The sequence below is a fragment of the Somniosus microcephalus genome, chromosome 14 (genome assembly GCF_052327205.1).
Source record: "Somniosus microcephalus isolate GS21.2 chromosome 14, FLI_Smic_1.0, whole genome shotgun sequence".
NCBI lineage: Eukaryota > Metazoa > Chordata > Chondrichthyes > Squaliformes > Somniosidae > Somniosus > Somniosus microcephalus.
Genome location: NC_141000.1, coordinates 11,541,800 through 11,566,675, shown reverse-complemented (window position 1 = coordinate 11,566,675; position 24,876 = coordinate 11,541,800). Strand labels below are relative to the sequence as shown.

At 44.8% G+C, this 24,876-nt stretch overlaps 1 protein-coding gene across 1 annotated transcript in view; it reads left to right on the top strand.

Annotated features, from left to right (window-relative positions):
• Window positions 1-24,876, top strand: part of cnksr2a (connector enhancer of kinase suppressor of Ras 2a) — a 775,384-nt gene that overhangs the window by 396,454 nt on the left and 354,054 nt on the right. The window contains exon 8 of the mRNA XM_086006247.1: window positions 23,062-23,130. Within this exon, the coding sequence (XP_085862373.1) occupies window positions 23,062-23,130 (69 nt within the window). The remainder of the gene's footprint in view (window positions 1-23,061; window positions 23,131-24,876) is intronic.

Below are 24,876 nucleotides of genomic sequence, written 5' to 3'. Positions count from 1 at the left end.
CATTTTCCTGGCAGTCCCGCCTCCCCAGGGCTGGGAAAATCGCCCCCCTTGTGTCTGTTTCAGTGTTGCAGTGCATATGCTGAAAATCTATATAATCAGTCAGCCCAATGATTTAGGCATTTTTACAAAAGTAAAATACTGCGGATGCTGGAAATCTGAAATAAAAGCAGAAAATGCTGAAAACACTCAGCAGGTCAGGCAGCATCTGTGGAGAGAGAAACAGAGATTTAGGCATTCTGGTTCACCTACCAGTAGTCTTAGGGTAAAGATTATTAAACCATGAAGTAAACGCTGTTTTAAATTCTCTTATTGATTACTTGAAACTGGCAAGACAACAAGTAAAAGTTTTAAATATGTTGCCTTTTTGCATATTGTTTAGAAATAATGAAAATTTGACAGTGTTATAAAGGAAATGACCATCTTAAGCGGCTTATCAGCTTGTTTCATCAGTACCAAAGGTTATTGCTTATCGATGGTATTTTATTAAGTTTCATAGTAATATTCATTTACAGTGTGGTATATGATTAGAGGGAAGCACTTAAAATGTTAATTCGCTAAACAATTTGATGTGTTTTGATGGTTATTATCTTGGAGCTAGTTTATATTCATGAGAGATATATTCAAGCTGAATGAAATGGGTGAAATATTGATGTCATTTAGCCAGCCCTTCGACAGTAATTGTCATTTCAGATGTACTAGATTCCTGGATGAAAAATATTCTTTGCAGTTTGAAGTACAGTCCTTGTTAAAAAAAATACAGTACAGTACTTGCTGTTCAAAGTAAAATTATCTTCCATGTAATGAAAACAAGCTGGCCAGACTACAGTGCAATCTATATTTAAGATATTCATAAATATAACTCTAGTTTTCCAACATTCATAGGAACAGAAGTCGGCCATTCAGCCCCTCGAGCCTATTCCACCATTCAATGAGATCATGGCTGATCTGCAATCTAACTCCATATACCTGCCTTTGGCCCATATCCCTTAATACCCTCGGTTAACAAAATGATATCAATCTCCGATTTAAAGTTAACAGTTGATCCAGCATCAATTGCCGTTTGAGGTAGAGCATTCCAAACTTCTACCACCCTTTGTGTCCTAATTTCACTCCTGAAAGCTCAGGCTCTAATTTTTAGACCATGCCCCCAGTCCTAGAATCCCCAACCAGCGGAAATAGTTTCTATCTACCCTTAATATCCTGAAAACTTCGATCAGATCACCCCTTAACCGTATAAATTCTAGGAAATACAACCTTAATTTGTGTCATCTCTCCTCGTAAATTAACCCTTGGAGTCCGGGTATCATTCTGGTAAACCTACGCTGGAAACCCGCTGTCAACCCGCCTCCACGCAAGTCTCCCAGGTGTCGGGTCTGTCAGCGCAGAACTGACCCGACACCAAGCGGTGGGGGAAACAGTTCTGGTACTTAAATTGCTTGTTAAGAGCCAATCTAAGAGTCTTTTGAGACTTACTTGTAATTTTACCTCCTCCCCCACTGGTTACCCGCTGTGCGGAGAACACACCAGCTCAACCTGCCGTGTTTTGAGTCTGCTCTGATGTTTGTGAAAAGCTGACAGCTGCAGAAGTGGTGTCAAGGATATCATGTTGTGGATGGTGAGTTTCAGAGCAAAGAAAATGTTGGTTACTGCATTTTTAATACATATACAGACTTCTTTAGCTTACAAGTTTTTAAATCCAACTGTATGTCCAGTGCCATCTCATTGGGAGAACCTCTCTCACCAGTGACAGATCGCTTCTGTCATCTCACCTGCAGCTGCCATCTATTCCAGCAACATCAGAGCCATTGAAACAATCAGACCTTGGTCCTCCCAATCCTTCCACAATCAGCCCCAACACCAACATCACCAACCTCATCACCAACCTTCGCCGCCATCACCTGATGCTTCACTGGACACAGGGCATCAGCCCCTGACAAAATTGCTGGCCAGGAGGCCAGCGATGGCATCATCATGGCCAGACTTGCTTCACTTGACGCTGTAAACTCTGGTTGCCACATGATGCACCAGGTTGACACCCCACACCAGCACCGTGAAGCATCCCTTTAATGTCCAAGCCATTCCATGCACACAAATCACTATAGCGGGGTGGGGGGTGGGGTGGGGGGGGAGTTATGACTGAACAATCACTGGAACTCAGTAAGACACTTCTCAAGGTGCGCTCAGATCTGTCCAATAAGTGGCACTTTTTGAAAACGAGATTTCACTGTATGACAACACATTACCAGAAACTTCACATGGACATTGGCTAAACCTCTCAAATGCCCACCCATGTGTTGTTAGTTGGTATATCTTGCAGTAGAATGAGGGTGAGTGAGGGGTGGCTAGTGAGATGGGGAAGTGATAAAGTAGCTAGAGAGGGTTGGGTGGAGGTGCAAGTTAAGTTGTTGTCCTGGGGAGGTCCCTTCCGCCCTTGGAAGGAAAGAGAACCTCCCTGCGTACTGTGAATCCCTCCATAAGCATATGCAGGGAGTCATTGGAGAGCCTGGGTGCAAGAGTTCACCTTTGTGCAGTGATTGTCAGTGTTTTCAGCACCTCAATGCTGTCAAACACTGACCGATAACCTGTCAAAATAAAATTGTGCATGGTCCCTTTAAGGAAACCAGCAGATGACGTGTCATCAAATTACGTCTTCAGACCCGCTTCCTGTTAATTGGCTGGTTAACAAGGCCAATCAAGGGAAAATCACGTCTGCAGAGTGGAGGCGGCTGGGGGCGAGACTGGAACCCAGAAACTAGCTGACCCGCCCCCATCCCGACAAAGCTGAATGTTGTGACAGTAGATGAGACGTTTGTGGCCAATAAGCAAAGCTTAACCCATTTTGCCAGTGTGTACAAATCATCACAAACATCAAAAATATTTTCATGGATATTACTCAACCAGTGGTAATTACAAAAAGGAGCATTTTTTGTAGATTCTTTTAGTAGCAACAAAACCAAGCCATGGATAGTAGATTAAGATTGATGAATTTTTGTTGGTAAGAGCATCAAGAGATATGGATCAAAGGCAGGTAAATAAAGTTGAGGTACAGATCAGCCATGATCTGATTGAATGAGGGAACAGGCTTTGAGGTGCTGAATGGCCCAATCCTGTTCTTACATTCCACAAGTCTTAATTGATAAATCATACCTCTGAAGCTGGATACTGGAACTAGTGTTACAGGAAACTTTCGATTTACCGGCACCAAAATAACCGGAAATCTCGGTTAACCGGCAAAATTCAGGAGTAGGCTCAGGTAAGTTTTACTTCATATTGTACTTGCCTTCCTCGATCTGTTGCTGTGCAAGGGTGTGGCTGCAGCTGTTGCTAAGCTACAGAGACGCTTGGAACTTGTGGCCATTGTTCTGAACCTGTTGCTAAGCAACAGGGTTTGTTGCTTTATACAGAGCTCTCATCTCTCCGTATCTTTTGCTATAGCTTTCGGTTATCCGGAATTTTTGATGAGCCGGCACCACGTCGGTCCCATTGGTGCCGGATAAAAAAAAAATTCCTGTAATATCATTGGGTTCGAGGACAGTGAAAGCCTACAAAATAATCCAAAACTGAGATACATGTAAGATGGTTTCCTGGATCAGTATGTGGAGGAACCAACCAGGGAACAGGCTATTCTGGATCTGGTACATTGCAATGAGAAAGGGCTAATCAATAATCTTGTGGTAAAGGGGCCTTTAGGGACAAGTGACCATAATATATGATTGAATTTTACATTAAGTTTGAGAGTGATGCAGTCCAATCTGAAACTAAGGTTTTCAATCTAAACAGAGGAAACTACAAGGGTATGAGGGACAAGTTGGCCATGGTAGATTGGGAGACTACACGAAAAGGTATGAAGGTGGACATACAATGGCTAACATTCAAGGAAATAATGCATAATTTGCAACAAACATATATTCCTTCAGGGCATAAAAACCCAAAAGGAAAAGTGATCCAACCATGGCTAACAAAAGAAATTAAAGCTAGTATTAAGTCAAAGGAGGAAGCTTATAAAGTTGCCAGAAAAAGCAGTCAGCCTGAGGATTGGGATCTTTATAGAAATCAGCAAAGGGGGACCAAGAAATTGATAAAGAAAGGGAAAGTGGAATATGAGCACAAACTAGCAAAAAATATAAAAACGGATTGTAAAAGCTTCTATAGGTATGTGAAAAGGAAAAGACTGGCGAAGTTAAATGTAGGTCCTTTACAGTCAGAGATGGGAGAATTTATAATGGGGAATGAGGAAATGGCAGAGAAATTAAATAAATACTTTGTTTCTGTCTTCACGGAGGAAGACACAAAAAACCTCCCAGAAATACGAGAAAGCCAAAGGTGTGGCGAGAATGAGGAATTTAAAGAAATTATTATTAGTAAAAAAACAGTACTAGCAAAATTAATGGGACTAAAAGTCGACAAATCCCAAGGACCAGATGACCTACATCCTAGGGTTTTGAAAGAGATGGCCATTGGAGTAGTGGACGCATTGGTTGTCATCTTCCAAAATTCTATAGCTTCTGGAACGGTTCCTGCAGATTGGAGGATAGCAAATGTAACCCCGCTATTTAAGAAAGGAGGGAGAGAGAAAATGAGGAACTACAGACCTGTTAGCCTCACATCAGTAGTTGGGAAAATGCTGGACTCTATTATAAAGGATGCAATAACTGGGCACTTAGAAACTAATAGTAAGATTGGGCAGAGTCAACATGGATTTATGAAAGGGAAACCCTGTTTGACAAACCTATTGGAGTTCTTAGAGGATGTAACTAGTGGAGTAGACAGAGGGAAACCAGTAGGTGTGTATCTGGATTTTCAGAAGGCCTTCGATAAGGTCCCACACAAGAGGTTGGTGAACAAAATTAGGGCACATGGAATTAGGGGTAATATACTAGCATGGATTGAGAATTGGTTAACAGATAGAAAACAAAGAGTAGGGATAAACGGGTCTTTTTCAAGATGGCAGGCTGTGACTAGTGGGGTACCGTAAGGATCGGTGCTTGGGCCCCAGCTATTCACAATCTATATCAATGATTTGGATGAGGGGACTAAATGTAACATTTCCAAATTTTCTGATGATACAAAGCTAGGTGGCAGCGCAGGTGCGAAGAGGATGTGAAGAGGCTTCAAGGGGATCTCGACAGGCTCAGTGAGTGGGTGAGAACATGGCAGATGGAATATAATGTGGATAAATGTGAAGTTATCCACTTTGGTAGAAAAACAGAAAGGCAGAGTATTTCCTAAATGGTGAAAGATTGGGGAATGCAAATGCTCAAAGGGACCTGGGTGTCCTTGTACATGAGTCACTGAAAGTGAATGTGCAGGTGCAGCAAGCCATTAGGAAGGCAAATGGTATGCTGGCCTTCATTACAAGAGGATTTGAGTACAGGAGTAAAGAAGTCTTACTCCAATTATATGGGGCCTTGGTGAGACCACACCTGGAGTACTATGTACAATTTTGGTCTCCTTACCTAAGGAAGGATATACTTGCCATAGAGGGAGTGCAACGAAGGTTCACGAGATTGATTCCTGGGATGGCGGGACTGTCGTATGAGAAGAGATTGAGTAAACTAGGCCTGTAGTCTCTTGAATTCAGAAGAATGAGAGGGGATCTCATTGAAGCATACAAAATTATTACAGGGCTTGATAGGGTGGATGCTGGGAGAATGGTTCCCTTGGCTGGGGAGTCTAGAACCAGGGGCCACAGCCTCAGGATAAAGGGTAGGCCATTCAGGACTGAGATGAGAAGAAATTTCTTCACACAGAGGGTGGTGAATCTTTGGAATTCTCTACCCCAGAGGGCTGTGGAGGCTCAGTCATTGGGTATATTCAAAACAGAAGTCGATAGATTTCTGACTAGTAAGGGCATCAAGGGATATGGCGATAGGGCCGGTGAATGGAGTTGAGGCAGAAGATCAGCCATGATCTCATTGACTGGCGGAGCAGGCTCGAAGGGCCGAATGGCTGACTCCTGCTCCTATTTCTTATGTTCTTATTAGAACTGCATCAATTAAACTGAAAGCATATTCTGGTAGTGACATAGAAAGAGCGTTCTATCATCTCAGTAAAGCACGAAACACAGGAACAAAACAATGTTGTTATCTCTGCTAATGTTCAACTGGTACTATGACTCAAAGAATGTGAAAGGCTCCATTGTTGAGGTGGGTGTTGGCTGTAGATCCTATGCCAGAGAGAAACCAAGAAGCCTTGATGTTTTGTCATTATAATAATTTGTTTCAAGGTCTTGGTTGTTTGCCTGGAAAACATAGCATCAGATTGTTAGCAGTGCACAGCCAGTAGTTGAACCTGGTAGAAAGATACCACTTACCTTGAAAGATAAACTCAAAACAGAATTGAAGTGCATGTAATCACTTGACATAATTAGTGAGCCCAATAAATGAGCTAGCTCATCAGTGATTGCGCACAAACCAAATGGACAGATGTGTGTATCTTGATCCCTGTAAACTCAAAAAAAGCTCTGCAGAGAGAATGCTAGAAATTAACACAAGAACAAATTATGTTACAGTTTACTGGAGCTAAAGGGGGAAAAATTCAGTTGCTTTGCACCTCCCTAAGAGCGCCCTAAGAGGGCGTTAATGGGGCGCAAAGGAACTAACACCCGGGCGCGGCGATGTTTGCGCAGCTCGCAAAATTGACCAAACATTTTGCGGCAGTGCTAAACACTACCGCCACGATCTCCTGCGCCCGCAGATCGTGACGTCAGTCGAGTGTGCAGCGCCCCGGACCGGATATTGAGTGGTGCCCCCTGCCTTTCCGCCTGCCGCTAGCAAAGACAGGTTGAGGAGAACGTTTTGCAGTCGGGAAGGGACTGGGGGAGCGCTATTTAAAGGTGACCAATTCCTGCCTTTTTTTGTCGGCGACATTTTTGCACCACGCATTCTGAGAGAGAGAGAGACTTCTGGAGAGATTCAACGCTGTGTGAAGGAGTTTTGGGTACTGAGCAGCACTTTGCTGGTTCATTTTGATTTGACCTTCCTTGCATCGATTTAGAAGAGACTGTGGGGGCTGCACTCTGAGCTCTTTCCCTGGGTCTCTCCATTGTTCTTTCCAGCAGATTTGATGTACAGGTCTCGCCAAGCCGAGATTCAAGGCTGCAATGAGCAGGGTGTGGATGGAGAGCAAGATCGACCCTCCCCTTTAAGAACTGGCCGGCGCCAGTGTGTCTGTGTTCCATTGCTGACTGACATCACATGAGCTTCGCCAGCGCTCTGAGGTAGCGCCTCGCTCCTCGGCGTTAGCGCCTTAAGAGAGGTGTGTAGCACCTGATTTAGCGCTCCAATCACCTCCAGGGGCGATACAAGCCAAGTTTGCAGTCGGAGGCGATAATTAGCGCCAGGCGCTAAACTTTGCGCCCGGCCAATAATTGCGCCCCAAACAGGGCGATACCGAATTCCTCCCCCCCTCCCAAAGTGTTTTCCAAATTAGATGCATGCTATAGATTTCGGAAACTACGCAATGATACAAGCTTGTCTCCATGTTTCATTTTAGAATTTCCAGTGCACCTAAGGTGAGTCATTGAACCATTCACTCATTGTTTGTGCGTAGATGGCATTTGCATCAGCGGGAACATGATAGCAGACTTTGGCACGCACCAGAAAAAGCCACAAAAAAGAATCTGAAGTTCAACAATGGCTTATGTATTCACTGTGAATGAGCTCACAGACCAATGCGGGAAACCTGACAGCAAGAACATTGAGGGAGGAATAGCCTGGAGAGGCCCACCACAAAAAAAAGCAACAACATTGATTTCTTGTATCACCTAGGAAGATACACGGTGGACATATCTCCCAGATTAGCACTCAAATAAAGTAGTTGAAGAAAACAGATCATAGTTGATCATGATTACATGAGAAGGAAAAATCATTTCAAGATTTAAAAATAGGTGCTTAGTTTAAATGATCCAGAAATGCCTAGAAGAGTCCAGTGAGCATGTGCTAGGAGCTGCATTGCTCCAAAGAATGCTGACAGGAAAGTAGTTGTGTCTGCATCTCACTCAAATGCCCCTACTCTGATATAACAACAGAAATTGCTGGAAATACTCAGCAGGCCAGGCAGCATCCATGTCCAATCTCTCTACACCTCCATCCCCGACCAGGACGGCCTTAGGGCGCTCCGTTTCTTCCTTGAACAGAGGCCCGACCAGTCCCCATCCACCACCACCCTCCTCCGCCTGGCTGAACTTGTTCTCACATTGAACAACTTCTCCTCTGACTCCACTCACTTCCTCCAAATTAAAGGTGTTGCTATGGGTACCCACATGGGTCCTAACTATGCCTGCCTGTCCATGGGATATGTGGAACACTCTTTGTTCCAGTCCTACTCAGGTCCCCTCCCTCACCTCTTTTTCCGGTACATCGATGACTGTATTGGTGCCTTTTCCTGCTCTCGCCCTGAACTAGATAAGTTCATTCACTTTACTTCCAATTTCCACCCTTCCCTCACCTTCACATGGTCCATCTCCGACTCTTCCCTTCCCTTCCTTGACTTCTCCGTCTCCATCTCTAGGGATAGGTTATTGACAAACATCCACTACAAGCCCACCGACTCCCACAGCTACCTGGACTACACTTCCTCCCACCCCGCTTCCTGTAAGGACTCTATTCCATTCTCCCAGTTTCTCCATCTCCGCTGCGTCTGTTGTGACGATGCCACCTTCCACACCAGTGCTTCCGACATGTCTTCCTTTTACCTCAACCGAGGATTCCCCTCTACTGTGGTTGACATGGCCCTTGACCGTGTCCGTTCTATTTCCCGCACTTCTGCTCTCACCCCTTCCCCTCCCTCCCAGAACCACGATAGGGTTACCCTTGTCCTCACCTTTCTATCTATAATTTACAAGCTCTCCACGGATGCTGCCTGGCCTGCTGAGGATTTCCAGCATCCGCAGTATTTTGCTATTGTGCCCCTACTCTGATCTCAGATATGCTCAAATAAAGTTTTTAAAAAAGCATTAGCATTTATAATGCACTTTTCAAATCCTCAGGACATCCCAAATCCCTTCATAGCCAATGGATTACTTTTGAACTGTAGTCACTGTTGTTACATAGGCAAACCTGGAAGCCAGTTTGCATACAGCAAGGCCCCAGAAACAGCAAGGAGTTGAGTGACCAGTTAATCTGTTTGTGGTGGTGCTAGCAAGTTCTCCTCTGCTCTTCGAGTGGATCTTTTATATCCATCTGATTAGGAAGATAAGGGGCTGGATTTTCCTCACCTTGACGGGTCCGGGGGAGGGTGCGCTGTTGATGGCGGATCGAGGCCCCACTGCTGGCCCCAGCCTGCTCTGGAAAATCAATTTACGTTGATGGGGCTTGTTAAGCCCGCCCAGCGCGTTTCCTGGGCCAATTAGAGGAAGCAAGTCTGGTGACGTCATTCATGACGCGTCATCAACCGGTTTCCTTAAAGGGACCATGTACAAATTGATTTTGACATTTGTGCTGTCAGTGTTAAGGTGCTGCAAACATTGACAATCACTGCACAGAGGTGTACGGCTGCACCCAGGCTCTCCCATGACTCCCTCCGTCTGCTTATGGAGGGAGTCAGAGCACGCAGGGAGGAAAAATAATTTTAAATACTTTAATGTGGGCCAAAATTTGCATAAACTAATTTTGTAGCCGGAATTTTGAGATGGAAGGCAGTTGAGGAGGCCGGGTTTCCCGCAGGCCCTGACAACTTTAACGGCAGGGCCTGATTTGCATGCGAGGCCTCAGTTCATGCCCGCAGCCGGCCAGATTGAGAGGCTGGCTGGCTGGCTGCGGGTGGGTAGGCCTGCAGTCGTGCAGAGGAGGGAGGGAGGGTTCTCGTGGGGGAGCCTGGCCATTAAATGGATGGATCTGGGGGCGGTGGGTAGAGGATCAGGGGTCAGGCCGGGCCATTAAATGGATCGGCCTCAACATCATCGCTGGGACAGGGGGGAATGCCTGGGGTGGGGGGGGCGGTGATCGGAGGCCTCACGGGGAGGTCTCCGGTCGCATGATGGTTGGTTAGGCAGGGACCCTGGAATCAGGAGGTAGATAAAAAGGCACTTGCCTCCTGGATCCGGCAGTCCCCACCTTGCTGTAACTGCCGGGTTTCACGAAATGTGTGAAACGCACCCACGTGCAGTTAAAAACATAATGGAGGTTGACGTAAGAAAACTACTAGGCACTTGGTCTAAGCGTTAAACAAAGCTTTAATCAACTGATTTACAACATGGCGGTCTGGTTGTGTCCTTCACTAGTTCCTGTTAAGAATGTCCTGCGCAAGTTGGGCCCGTGCCTGAGTATTTATACTCTCCCTGGACAGCGCCACCCGTAGGCCGCTCAGTATTATTTAATAAGTCTTTCTTTCAGGAATGACTGATTCATGTCAGAGGTTAAAAAAGTGATGACCAGCCTCACTATAATATTAAAATTGATGTTCCGCCCCCTGGGAGCGGGTCGGTCGACCGCCCCCGTTAAAACCAGAAGTGGGCGGGTTGGAGGCAGGATCAGGTCGGGAGTCCCGTATTTAACAATTTAACTACCCCCATGCTCCACGCCTACCCATAATTTAAGGTTAAAATTCCCCCCTAAGTGTTTGTGCCTGATTTTTTATTTTTTATTTAAGAGGTATATTAACCCGTACGCTGGTGAAAGCAGGCCCTCTGCCCTCTTTTACCAGGCGTAACAGCGGCGTGGGCATTTGCTGGGCAGTAGTTGGGCAAATAACCCAACTCTGTGCTGGCGAAATTGTTTTTTGAGTCGGTGTGGTAGCTCTGTCAAGGCGAACCCGGAAACCCGCATGCGGAAACCGGAATTTGCGGGGCCTTTCAGAAGGTTTCGGCACCGCAAATTCCAGGCCATTATTTTTTGAAGTGCGGTCGCTGTTGTTATGTAGCCACATGCAGCAGCCATACAGCAAAGTCCCTCCAACAGCAAATGAATAAATAACAAGATAATCTCTTTTTGGTGATGATGGTTGAGAGAGGAATGTTATCCAGCTGGGCCCCAGGTCGTGCTGCGCAAGGCCCCTCCCCTTTAAGAAGGGGAGGAAGGCCTGCAATACCGCGGCACGTGGCACCGCGATATTGACTCGCAGCACCCCAAGAGGGATGTGGGACACTTCCCGTAGCGCCCCGCTTCCCTCTTGGGGCGCAACCACTCAATTTCCAGCGCGGGAGCGCTAAAAGGAGGAGCTACTCAATCTTTAGCCCAGAGTGCTACTAACTGGGCCAAGCTGACAAAGTAGATAATAGGTAAATAAAATTAATTTGTTCTGCTCAAATCTGGGCATATCTCATATGTTAAGCAGCTCTTTACCTTGTGCACCAAATGAGCACTCTGTCCGACCGATCTAAATGAAAGTGCAGCTGTTGTAATCATTTAGAATACATTGCAAAACATGATAAAAATTGAGCATGACAAAATTTCAAAGTGCCAAGTTTTATTTGTCACAGGTGCAACAGAGACACGGTAGCGTAGTGGTTGTGTTACTGGACTAGTAATCCTGAGACCTCGGCAGAATGATCTGTGAGACAGGAATTCAAATCCCCACCATGACAGCTAGAGAATTTAAATTCAGTTAGTTAATTTTGGAATTAAAAAACGCTAGTGTTAGTAATGGTGACCATGAAACTACCAGGTTGTTATAAAAATCCACCTGGTTACATTAATGTACTCAGTTAAGGGAAATGCCCACATCTTGTGACTGAATAAAATAAAAGTCACATCTATTATAATCACGATACATTTGTATATTTCCAGCACGGGCTTAACTGGCCTCCTTCTACACTGTAACCATTCTATTATTCTAAATAACCCTTTGAATGTAGATAACTAGCATTTTTTCCAGAAAGGTTGAAAAAGTTGAAGAATTCAGGCTTTACCTTGTTTTGATGTTTTACACATACAACATTCAGATGCTTTTTCTGCACCTAAAAATAGATTCCATGGGGCTTTTGATGCTTAGTCCTTAGTAATTTTCTGTCAATGCACAGAAATTCTGGGGCTTGCAAAGAGAAAGTCCCGACACGTTCTGTGAATTGCTGGTCTTGCTGTCAATCATGAGTAAAATTATGCAAGTTGTAGACATAGACGTATACTGAGAGTTATAACCTGCAATCTTGTTGAGTCGCCTATACAAGGATTGCATCGTGTTTTTGTTTTGTTTTGGATTATCCTAGCAATACATCCTAATACTCTATTTGTATCATTTGCAAACTTGCAGACAGTTCTACCAATGCTTTCATCCAGAGCATTAATAAAAACTGTGAACTAGTAGCCAATTCCCACGTAGAACCCCTGCCATTAATAACAACCTTCTGCCTATGGGAATGCAACCAATTCCTTACCCAACACAGGATCTGCCCTCCAATCCCACAGGTCGTTATTTCATAAAGTAGCCTATTTTGTGACACCTTGTCAAATGCTCTTTGAAAATCTAGGTATTTAATGTCAACGGGGCTATCCTCATCCACCAAGCTAGTAATAATGCAAAAGTTCATCCAGATTTGGAGGATACGACCTTTCCTAGATGACATGTTTAGAGTCTCTACCAACCTGTGGCCCTACAGTGTGCTTCTAATGATCCCTTCTAGCATTTTGCCTAGAACCAAAGTCAAGCTAATGAGCCTGTAATTTCACGGTTCTGATGTTGACCCTTTTGAATATTGGCTCCACACGTATTTCCCTTCAGTCCATGGGAACAATCCCAAACTCTAATGAGCTATGTGCAAGGGGCTCCTATTTCTTCAAGCACCCTCAGTGAATGTCAACAAGACCAGCAGCCCAAGCAGTTTTGAGAGGTTTTATTCAGAATTATATCCACATCCACTTTGACACTTATGATGAATTATTGGTGACGGGGCATCATCTTCTGAAGTGAAGACTGCTGCAAAGTATCAACTTAAAACCTCTGCCATGTCCTGGGAATCCACTTGAAGAATTCATTAATGGCCCTGTGCAGTCCTTCATTGACATAGAAACATAGAAGATAGGAGCAGGAGTAGGCCATTCGGCCCCTCGAGCCTGCTCCGCCATTCAATGAGATCATGGCTGATCATCCAAATTCAGTCCCCTGTCCCTGCCTTCTCCCCATATCCCTTGATCCCTTTAGCCTTAAGAAATATATCCAACTCCTTCTTGAATATATTTAATGAATTGGCCTCTACTGCCTTCTGTGGTAGAGAATTCCACAGGTTCACCACTCTCTGGGTGAAGAAATTCCTCCTCATTTCTGTCCTAAATGACTGTAACCCCTTATCCTTAGACTGTGGGTTCTGGACTCCCCTGACCATCGGGAACATCCTTCCTGCATCTAGTCAGTCCAGTCCTGTCAGAATTTTATAAGTTTCAATGAGATCCCCTCTCATTCTTCTAAACTCCAGCGAGTACAAGCCCAATCGACCCAATCTCTCCTCATACGTCATTCCTGCCATCCCAGGTATCAGCCTGGTGAATCTTTGCTGAACTCCTTCCATGGTAAGAACATCCTTCCTCAGATAAGGTGACCAAAACTGCACACAATACTCAAGATGTGGTCTCACCAAGGCCCTGTACAACTGCAGCAAGAGCATCATGGTCCCCTAACTTCAAGCATAGCTGAAAAAAATGTTGCTATTGCTACTGTAGTTAGCCACTGTCTTCTCTAATTACCTTTCAGCTGCTCCAATAGCAGCTTTTGTTATCTTAGGCTGACCTCTCCCTGTCCTCCTGGGAACGAATTTCTTTCAGTCTTGTGTGTAGCATTTTATGTTCTTATTGAGAAACTAAGATGAAGGACCAAAGCCCATAGGGCAGGAGACCACCAGAGTTGTTAGGAATAAAAGAGACCAGGTAAATTAGGGAGTAGTGATTAGTGATAACCAGTTTTGGTTTTAAAAGCCGGAAGATTGTAGGAGGAAAGAAAGATGGGGGAAAGTAAGGAGTTTCACCATTTTGAGTCATTGTGAAAGATTGCCTTAGAGTCGAAGAATGCAATGAGTATTGATTTCACTATACTGAGATGTAGAAGGAAGGAGAACGTGTGGGATAATGTATTTGCCGCTCGAGAAAAGCAAGATAGGAAAGTTTGGAGGAGCATTGACCAGAGTAGTATCGATCAGATAGGGAGAGACCAGAAAACCTGTGATGGAGAGACAGGTTGGGTGCTAGAGGCAAAAGGGGATTGCTTATTAAACAAAAAAGCTTCATCTTGTATGTTGTTCACAAATGCAAAAGAACTGCTTGCAGAATCTCCCGTACACCAAGGCCTTTGCTGTACTGCAATAGTGATGTACTGGATACAGACAGATATGGGTTGAGCAATACTAAGAAGTGTATTTTGTAGGCAGTCTCCATGTTCTTGAAAGGTTTACATAGAAACATAGAAGATAGGAGCAGGAGTAGGCCATTCAGCCCTTCGAGCCTGCTCCGCCATTCAACGAGATCATGGCTGATCATCCAAACCCTAACACCCGGTCCCTACACCGACGGCCATCCCACCCAAGCCCTATCCCCGTAACCCCGTAACCTCACGTATTTAATCCCCCCTAACACTAAGGGCCAATTTTTATCATGGCCAATCAACCTAACCCGCACATCTTTGGACTGTGGGAGGAAACCGGAGCACCCGGAGGAAACCCACGCAAACACGGGGAGAATGTGCAAACTCCACACAGACAGTCACCCGAGGCCGGATTTGAACCCGGGTCCCTGGCGCTGTGAGGCAACAGTGCTAACCACTATGCCACCATGCTCCAGAATTTGTGTGTGTTAACAGTTCCACTGCTCAGAGTCTGATACCTTTTTAATTTCTAGATCTTAGCTGATGCAAAAAATGTACAGCAGAAATTTGATACATAGACTGGCATTTAGATTAGTTCTAGAACTAGGGGTCACTGTTTAAAAATAAGGGTCACCCATTTAAGACAGAGATGAGGAGAAATTCTTTCTCACAGAGGGTCGTGAGTCTTTGGAACTCTCTTCCTCAGAGGGCGGTGGAAGCAGAATCTTTGAATATTTTTAAGGCAGAGGTAGATAGATTCTTGGTAAGCAAGGAGGTGAAAAGTTATCGGGGGGGGGGGTAGGCGGGAATGTGGAGTAATCGGATCAGCCATGATCTTATTGAATGGTGGAGCAGGCTCGAAGGGCCGAGTGGCCTACTCCTGCTCCGAATTTGTATGTTCGTATGTATGTTCGATTAGGTGATGGCGGAATGCACTTAGAATTTAAACAAAAAGTGAAAAAAATAGAAGAGTCTTCTACAAAGTTTTAGTTGCTTTTTTTTAAAGTCCAGTCCTGGATGTAAAGGTTTAAAAGCAAACAACCACTGAACAATGCCATCAGAAAAGGATAATATATAACTTATATGGTCAGTGGTGGGATTCCACAGGAACCATGGTGACACACTGGCTTGGTTAGGCGTGGAGCGCTGTGCCTCACTTGTCAAAGAGGTCACCAGCCGGCACAGGTTGTGGTCACACCTGCTTTTCTTGTCCACTCAAGCTGCTCTTCCACCTCCAAGTATATGCATGCCACCCCAAAGGAACCTCCATCCTGAATGGAAATAAGAGTCGATGCAATGAGCCAAAACAAAAAAACAAACTTTTCAGTCAACGCTGAAAACTTCAGCTTTGCAGGTCACCCGAATAATCATGTGTCTGTTTTATTTGGGCGAACTGCACTATACAGGTGAGGGGGAGGCGTTACATAACACTGTACATAAAATTTGGCATGCGGCCATTCGCATAGGAGTTAGAGGTGAAATATGACTTGCACTAGTTGGCATTGCAGTCTCCAAAAAGCTTAATTGCTTCGCTGTAAAATGCAGCACGCAAGGAAAATCGCATCAAAATTATTCTATAATATGCTAATATATAATTCAATAAAGGTGCATAAGCAATATTTCAGTGTTTAGTATCTGTCAGTTTGGAAAAAATAATGCGGCTGCTGTATAAGTTAACACATTCTGTCAAGCAGGTAATTGAACAAAATTCAGTAAAGCAACAAGGAAACACTGCAAATGTTGGAATTCTGAAATAAAAACAGAAAATCTTGGAAATACATAACTGTAAAGAGAAAAGACAGGCTATGATATAACAATAGAAAATGCTGGAAATACTCAGCAGGCCAGGCAGCATCCGTGGAGAAAGAAACAGAGTTAATGTTTCAGGTCTGGGACCCTTCATCAGATTTCCAGCATCCGCAGTATTTTGCTATTATAGACAGGTTATGATGTTTTGGGTGTGCACCCTTCATCAGTTTTGCAGAGTTTTCTGTTTTTATTGAATAAAATTCAGTTTTTGTTAGCTTTTTGTTTTAGTTAAAATTCAATGGAACACGTTTTTGATCTTTTTAGGGCAATAACTGATACAATTTTTCAGACACTATGGGGTAAATTTTCATCTTCACTACATGTGCTGCGATCTGGTTGAATGGATCGCCTGCCTGTTTATAGAAACTGCCCGATTATCCTCCCATTTATTTCAATGAATTTGGAATCAATTCTGGGATGAAAGTCAGATGAGTTCTATAACAGGTGGGTGACTCACTCTGCCAGATTACCATTTAGATGGTGGAGACGAAAATCTACTTTTATTTAATTTATTCATTCACGGTGCTGGCAAGCCCGGCATTTATTGCCCGTCCCTAACTGCCCTGGAGAAGGCAGTGGTGAGCCGCCCTTTTGAGCCGCTGCAGTCCGTGTGGTGAAGGTGCTCCCTCAGCGCTGGTCGGGAGAGAGTTCCAGGATTTTGACCCAGCGACGATGAAGGAACGGCGATACATTTCCAAGTCAGGATGGTGTATGACTTGGAGGGGAACTTGGAGGTGGTGGGGTTCCCAAGGTACTCCTATGATTTTAATATCAATCTTTTATGAGTATTCACAAATTCATATACAGGTAGACTACCCTTTATCCGGACTTCCGAAAACCGAAACCCTCTAAAAACCGAAGGTTTTTTCGTTCAGCGTAAGTCGTGCGTACGAATGAAAAAACCTTCGGTTTTTAGAGGGTTCCGGTTTCGGAAGTTCGGATAAAGGGTAAGTCGTGCGCACGACCCCCCGCCGGCCCCGACAACCGCCAGCCCCGACAATCGCCGACCCCCCCCGGCCCCGACAACCGCCGACCCCGACAACCGCCGACCCCCCCGCCGGCCCCGACAACCGCCGACCCCCCCGCGGACCCGACAACCGCCGACCCCCCCGCCGGCCCCGACAACCGCCGACCCCGCCAGCCCCGACAACCGCCGACCCCCCCCGCGGACCCCGCCGGCCCCGACAACCGCCGACCCCGCCAGCCCCGACAACCGCCGACCCCCCCGCGGACCCCGCCGGCCCCGACAACCGCCGACCCCCGCCGGCCCCGACCCCCGCCGACCCCGACTGACTTACGCTGAGCGTCAGCGTAAGTCGTGCGCACGACCCCCCGCCGACCCACCTTCCGAAATCCAAAATTCTCCTTTATCCGAAACTCGGCTGGTCCCGACGTTTTCGGATAAAGGATAGTCTACCTGTATATTACTGGATGTCCTTGGCGTTGCTTACAGTGGGTCGGAGGGACTCAGCTATAGACTTGTTTGTGTCTTGTCTGTGTATGCCCCCATGTGATCTGTTTACCTTCTGTGTCTCTGATATCGCGCTCTGTCTCCTTGACATGTTTCTTTTTTCAAATCGCTCCGTCTTTCTCTGCTATTGTTTATCTCTTTTTCTCAGACATATGTTGTACTCATGTGTTTGTCCCCCTCATGCTTTAGGTGAATCTGGCTATTTTTAATCCATCTGTCTTTAAAGGTCTATTTCTTTGAGTTTCTGTGTGTTTTTGGTAGTGGCCTGATTTCTTCTGAGAATCCCTCCAACGTGGCCTGTCTTCTGTGGCACAGACCTCTCTCCCAGGCGACGATCTTACTGGTGGGTAAAATGTCCAGTATAGCCAAAGAAAAACAGAGGGCGTGCCAAGGCTAGGTAGGGCTGAAGAAAAAGTAGGAGGAGGTGGGGAATGGTTCCAGATATCAATTTCAAATTAAGGATGCTAAGGGACTGCAGGGACTGAGAAATGGGTTAAGAGATAATGGCAGGAGCCTAAAAAACACAGGAAGAGCAGGAGAAATTTATTGTGAGTGCGGCCAGCAAGAACTAGCAAAAGGTAGAATCACGGATAAAAGCAATGATGCATTAAATTCCAGAAAAATATAAGCTGAACTCACCCAACAGGAAAAATGTGTTTAAATAAATAATGGGCATAGCTGGGCAACTCACACCACAGTGCACCCAGTGGTGGGAGGGTTGCAACTACATTGTGACAGGCAACTGTTTACAACAAGAAATTGACTCAGCCATCTCCCCTGACATTCAACAGCACCACCATCGCTGAGTCCCCACAGTCTTTGTCTTGGGGGTCACCAAGCTGAACTGGAACTGCCATATCAGCACTGTGGCAACCAGAGCAGTGCATGACAGAGACTGGGTACTCTACGACAAGTGGCTCACCATCTGCTCACTCAAAGCTTCTCTACTGTATACAAGGCTGAGGTCAAGAGTGTGATGGGATACTCACAACTCACCTGGGTGGATGCAGCCACAATAATGCTGAAGAATCTTGATACCATCAAGGACAGAGCAGTTCACTTGATCAGCATCCTTGCCACCAGACTCAATATCCACCCCCTCCATCACCAATGCACTGTGGCTACAGTGTGTACTGTCCACAAGATGCATTGCAGCAACTCAGCAAGGTACTTTGACAGTATATCCGCTGCAACCTCTACCACCAAGAAGGACAAGAGTAGCAATGTCATGGGAATACCATCCCCTGTAAGTCACACATCGTCCTGACTTGGACATGCATTGCCGTTCTTTGTGGGAGTGCTATCACCACAAAGACTGCAGCGGTTCAAGACAGTAGCCCACCACCACCTTCTCAGGATGACTAGGGATGGGCAATAAATGTAGCCGTCCCAGCATTGCCCACACTCTGAGAACAGGTTTTTAAAAAAAACACAAACAATGGCGGCAACAGAATCCATAATGTCTTTTAAAAAGTGGATAAAAATTTGAAAAAGAAACATTTAAAGTGGTACAGTATTGAGAAAAGGCAGGGACTGGAACTAAGTGGGAGGCGCTAATGTGGACAGAGTGGGCCAAAAGACCGTCTCCTTTTGTACTGTAAAATTCTATAATGATTGACTGGTGCTGCTTCAGCAGCTAACAAGCCACTCAAGTCATTGTAAATGTTTAGATTTGTTAATTCATCTGAGGAAGGTGAAGAATCTGTTGGGAATGGCTCAAGAATTTACAAGAAAAGCTCAGCTTTCATACTAGGCCTGAACAAGTTGCTGACTGCTGTAACAGAGAAACGTGAGCACAATTTTAGTAGGGGATGACAGCCCCTCAATATGTCTAGGAGGCAGACTAGTGTTCGAGACTATGACTGAAAGAGTCAGCAAAGTGTCAACGGCGTGCAAGCTTAGCAAGAACCAAGAAGTTGTACTACTTGAAGAACACAAAGGTAAGGCATGAATACTGTAAGTTAAGGCACATGTATTATTGACGTGAAGTACAGTAGTAAGTTAAAATATCTGCCAAAAATGCCATATTGGCACAGAGAGCTGTTAGCAAGCATATAGAAAGTACAGTAAATAGGAACAAACATTATAGAGCTATGGAAATTTCATGGTACATGCCATAATGGGAGTGGAAATGTACTGCATGAGAAAGTTCCCGGAGACAAATTACTCAGTCTCAATCCTTGCTGCTCTTATGCAGGTATAGTAGCCTTTACACATATAATGGGAGGTGGCTGTGTAGAACAGCTGGTGTAGCCCCATATGTGACTGATAAGCAAGTTATTGTAGATCTGTTCATGAAGCAGAACTTAGAGAGAAAGTTGTCTGCGATAGTTGGAAGTGAGTGCAGACTTTGTGGTAAGTACCATTATTGGGATAGTCTATGATTTTTATTATATCTTATGTCAGTGTGCCCACACCTAATGATTATGCACGAGTACATAATAGTTCATGTAATGATAATACAGGACCAAATGGAGAAGTGTGTGTTTTTACTCATACTGCTGAAGTGCATTATCATACTCCAGCCAGCCCTCAAGAGCAGCACGATCAGTGTCCTCACTTGAAGCAGGCACCAACACAGATACGCAGACTGCAGGAGAAGTGGCACTAAGTGTTATCACAGGGTGAGTCATTAGGCACTGGTGAGGAAGGGGTAGTGGACCAGGGTCTGGCTGACGCAGAGCAAAAGTTCATCTTACTGAGTGTCCCTGCTGCATTGTATGGAAATACAGACAGTAGTTGAAATACTTTCCAGAGGAAACTGACCCAGGACTAGGACCAGACTAAGGACGTTCCAACTTGCACAGTACATTGGAAGGTGGTCTGGGTAGATTGGAGGAGTCCCAACACCCAGATATGTACTGCTGTCTCCCACATGAGGAATGTCATGGAGGAAATGTTGGCTGCATTACTGTTGACAATTGACCAAGTGATGGCACCAGGAGAGATCTCAATTGCGCAGGCCATAGTACAGAAAGAGCATCTCATGAATACTCTTGCTGATGATGTCCATACTCCAAGATACAATCAATGCCAGCTTCAGTTTGCTTGGAGAATGGCTACAGGCAATCATAAGGGAGAGATTCTAAAATCTGATGGATGCCCATTGTTCTACACTCAGTTGGATTGTTGGCTCTCACGAGGAGATTTCCTCCAGCAGTAGCATGCATGGAGTAGCACAGGGGCCGCTACTTGGCAGTCAGATCAGCAATCACTCTGTGCCGAAAGCATCAAGGGGGAAAAGTTTAGGTTGCCTTGCGCCCCCTGACACTGCCGGACGCTATGTCAGACGGGGTCAGGGGGGCCTACCTGTGGCCGGGGCGGCACTAATTAGAGGCACGGTGCTGGGCGGCTATTTTTGTTGCTGGCCGCCTGCAAGCACCTGCCCCCCGTTGCCATCCCCGGCCTCCTTGTCAGCCCCTCTCCGCCCCCCGCCTCCCGCGGCATGCCAGTGTCTCTTTTGCCGGCACTCCGATCCCTGGTGGTCCAGCTGGGCCCCGGGTCGCGCTGCGCAAGGCCCCTCCCCTTTAATAAGGGGAGGAAGGCCTGTAGTACCGCGGCGCGACGTGCCGCAGAGCGTGTCGCAACATTCACTCGCAGCGCCCCAAGAGGGAGGCGGGGCGCTTCCAGTCGCGGGGGTGCTAATTTTGGGGTGAAGTTAGCGCCCCAAAGGGGGCGCGACTCAATTTTCCCCCCCAAATGTCCAAAAGGCAAACTAGGTGGCTGAGTTCTGAGTTGACCCTGTTCGTAGCTGGTAGGCTTTGTGACATTAAGTTGAGGGCAGTGGTGACCTTTGTAGTGTATGTACCTTTAAGGGGAGAACTACTTTTTACAGCTCCTGTATACTGTAGTACCGGCAGTGACCACACCTGTATATAAACCCTGAGTAGGGATCTGTACAGTTAGTTTTTAGAGTAACCCTCATCCAGTAACTACCTGTTGATTGTTCCCTGCAGTCGCTTGTCTAGTTATTGAAGGACACACAACATCAAGATACACGGATCTAACAACCTTCACTACCATTGTCCCTAGTGGTGCTTGTGAACCATCTGTAACAACTCATTTCACTTCCTCTCCTTGTGCTATTATAGCTGAATTTGTTGCAGTACAGCATGTCTTCTGTGCTCCCGGGGTACCCTCTCCTACTGCTCCACTACAGTGTGTCTGCCAGTGGTTATTACAGCACAGTCACTCATTCAAAAAAACAAAACTACAATTCACTTCTGTCATTGTTATAGTGGTACTTCAAAACTTTCCCCTTCGCAAACTCACTGATGCCTGATGTGACCCAGAGTAAGGTACTTACTTTTCAATTTGCCTGTATGGACATGGAGTGCTGCAACCCTCTGCTACCGGCTCACAGCATGGAGGGTCTCCCCTAAAGTTTCAGCTGCAGTTGCGTGTTGATACTCAATGAACTTAATAGTGAACCACAATGTTGAATGGTCAGCGAAAGCCCAGGTCTTACATCCCTTGTTTAATCATTTGGATAAGAGGAAAACAGAGAATACAAACCAGTATTCCAATGTTTATTTTCTAAAAATAAATATTTTTGTACTGACCTTTATTCCTGATTTTAAAAAATCAAAATCATACTGTAAAATTGATAGTTTGCAAGGATATTTTTTGTACTTTGCCGTCAGTCATCGAAGTTGCAAAAAAAAATCTCATTGGGAATTTTGTGGACCTACATTTAGCACACAGTGATGTAAAATTTCTGAAAGTATGTGTGTATCCTTACAAGTAATTCCATGTCCAAATATAAAACGTTCTGCTGTTGTTTGGTGTGTTAGGAATCCTATCCAAAACATTACATTTGAGTGACCTTCTGGAATGTTGTGCAGTGCGTGAGCTTAAATTGAATAGCTACACTGATCCAGTAATTTTTGAATCTGCCCATTCCAGAAAATAGATCTGCAGTAATCCAGAAGATCATTGTCCTCTATTTTGTCACAGTAAAGCTGCATTTAGAAATTGAATAGTAATTAACTGGATTAAAATGTAATCAACAGCACAAGTGAAACATTAGGCAAATAAGAATATTGTAGTAACAACAGAAAATGCTGGAAAAACTCAGCAGGCCAGGCAACATCCGTGGAGAGAGAAACAGAGTTAACGTTTCAGGTCGAAACCCTTCGTCAGGACTGAGAAAAAAGCAGGAAATGAGACAGATTGAAAAGCGGGTTTGGGGGGCTGGGAAATGGGGGAGGGGATGAAAGAACAAAAGGGAAGGTCTGGGAGGTGAAGAGACATTAAGAGATATTCAAGGCGAGACGAGATGGTAATAGGACAGGTTAAGAGACAAAAGACGGCTCTAGATGAAGTGTGAAATGCGCTGGCAGAATGAAAGACAGCTGCCATTGTAGTGTTATTTTCACTGTATATTACTTCAGCTATGGAAAACTTCATCTATGCATTTCTGTAAAATAAAAAGGGGAAGTAGAAATAGCTCTGTTGTCTTATTTAATGAAGTGAGTAAATGTTGCATATTTTACTTGATGCTGCTTTTATTTTTCTTCAACTGGGTCTCCCTTTTCTTTCCTTCCTTTATAAAGTCTCCTGCGGATCGGTGCAAGAAAATCCACGCTGGGGATGAAGTGATTCAGGTCAATCATCAAACTGTGGTACGTGTCACAGACAGGCTTGATGGGATGTTTTTTTTTGGAGGTAGGATTTGTTTTGACGGTGAAGAACGGCACCCAGCTTCGAATAATTGATTTTTGTTAAGTTTGCATTCTTTGAAAGCTATTGCTATTAATCAGTGGATGGCAGATACCAGGTATTGCTTGTAGGTGGGTAGTAGTTGACCAACCTTTTGTTCCTTTATGGACCATTCTTCTGACAGATCTGTTACAGCATACAGTGGGTGAATTTAACCAAACAAGTAGAGTTCAAAGCAGCAGTATAATTTTTTCAAACAAGTCGTGTACTGTATATAAAAGCTGCCAAATAGAAAAGCACTCCTATTTTGACATCTAAATTAATGATGATTGACTTTGACTTGAAGGAATACACAGGACATTAAAACGTCTTGAAATGAAGTAAAGGCAAATGAGAAAAGACCGTTGCACTTAAAGAAGGTTAAAAGGAGAAGGATTGTCGAAATCTTGCACAGTACGTGTGAAGAGATTGAAGGATTAAGTCAAGTTTGGTTTGTTTAAATTGTAATGAAATAATGAGGCAGTTTGCATCTTAGACCTGATGCAAGATGGTTTGGTTGTGTTTGCATATTATTAAGTTTATGTTAGATTGTGGTTTGCCTGAATACCCTAATCAATAATCATTTACAAATTTAAGCAGATGTGATTATGATTTTAAAAATGATGAAATAATTATACGGTAGATCAGCAATCTAGAAAATTATACGATGATATGAAATCCTGTAATGGGGCGGCACTGTATTGAAAGTAAGCTCAACTTCCAGTCTAATGTAACGGGAATGTTCTGGCTTTCCCTAGCGGATGACTTTATCAGTCTTGGTTGTTTTGCCTCCTGAGAGAGAGAAAAAATACAACTAGGCAGGGCGCCCCGTCCTACGTCAGTCAGCTGCACACCCAGGTAGTGCCAATGATGAGATAGGTGAAGATGTTTGTGAGTTGTACACAACTACCTCCTGATCAAAAAGGATAGTTAATATATGGGTGTCCATTTGGGAGGGTTGAAGTAGAGGTGGGGGCAACTGCAAAGCATTAAATAACAATACGGGAAACTCTCGTTTAAACGGCACCTAAATATCAAGAATTCTCTATTAACCGGAAAAATTCATACTCCGAAAACAACACCTCAATAACCAGCAATGTTGCCGAGTCCAAGTCTTCCGTGGTGGCCGAGTTAGTCAGTGGGGGTAGTTCTCCAGACTGCCACTACTCGGCTTCTTGGCGCTGTTGGAAGTCCGAACACCTCAATAACAGGAGTCTGACTCTCCCGTACTGTATACAGTCGTTTACTGTATAAGTTTTGTTTTACTGTTAAGTAATTAAAGAGTTATGGATTACCCTCAACTGGCAGCACTGTACTTAATCAAGCATCTTCCACCATCCATTTAACACAACATTCTGTAGGTGAGTACCCAATTACTGTATACTGCACATTTCTTTATTTTTTTATTTTTGTTTGTTAAAAATAGCCTCGGTAGATAACCCTCTCCATCATCCGGAATTTTTAATCAACCGGCGCCATCCCGGTCCCGTCGGTGCCGGACACCAAAGAGATTCCTGTAACTTCAACTGGAAAATGTAATAGCTTTCAGCATTGGCCTACCAAACGCCGAGGCCAAAATTTTCTAGGGTGGTAGCGGGCCAGATCAGTGGTGGTTCTGGTGGGAAAGTTGGTATTTTTCATCTCGCTCCCACGCGCCTTTCCCCCAGGTG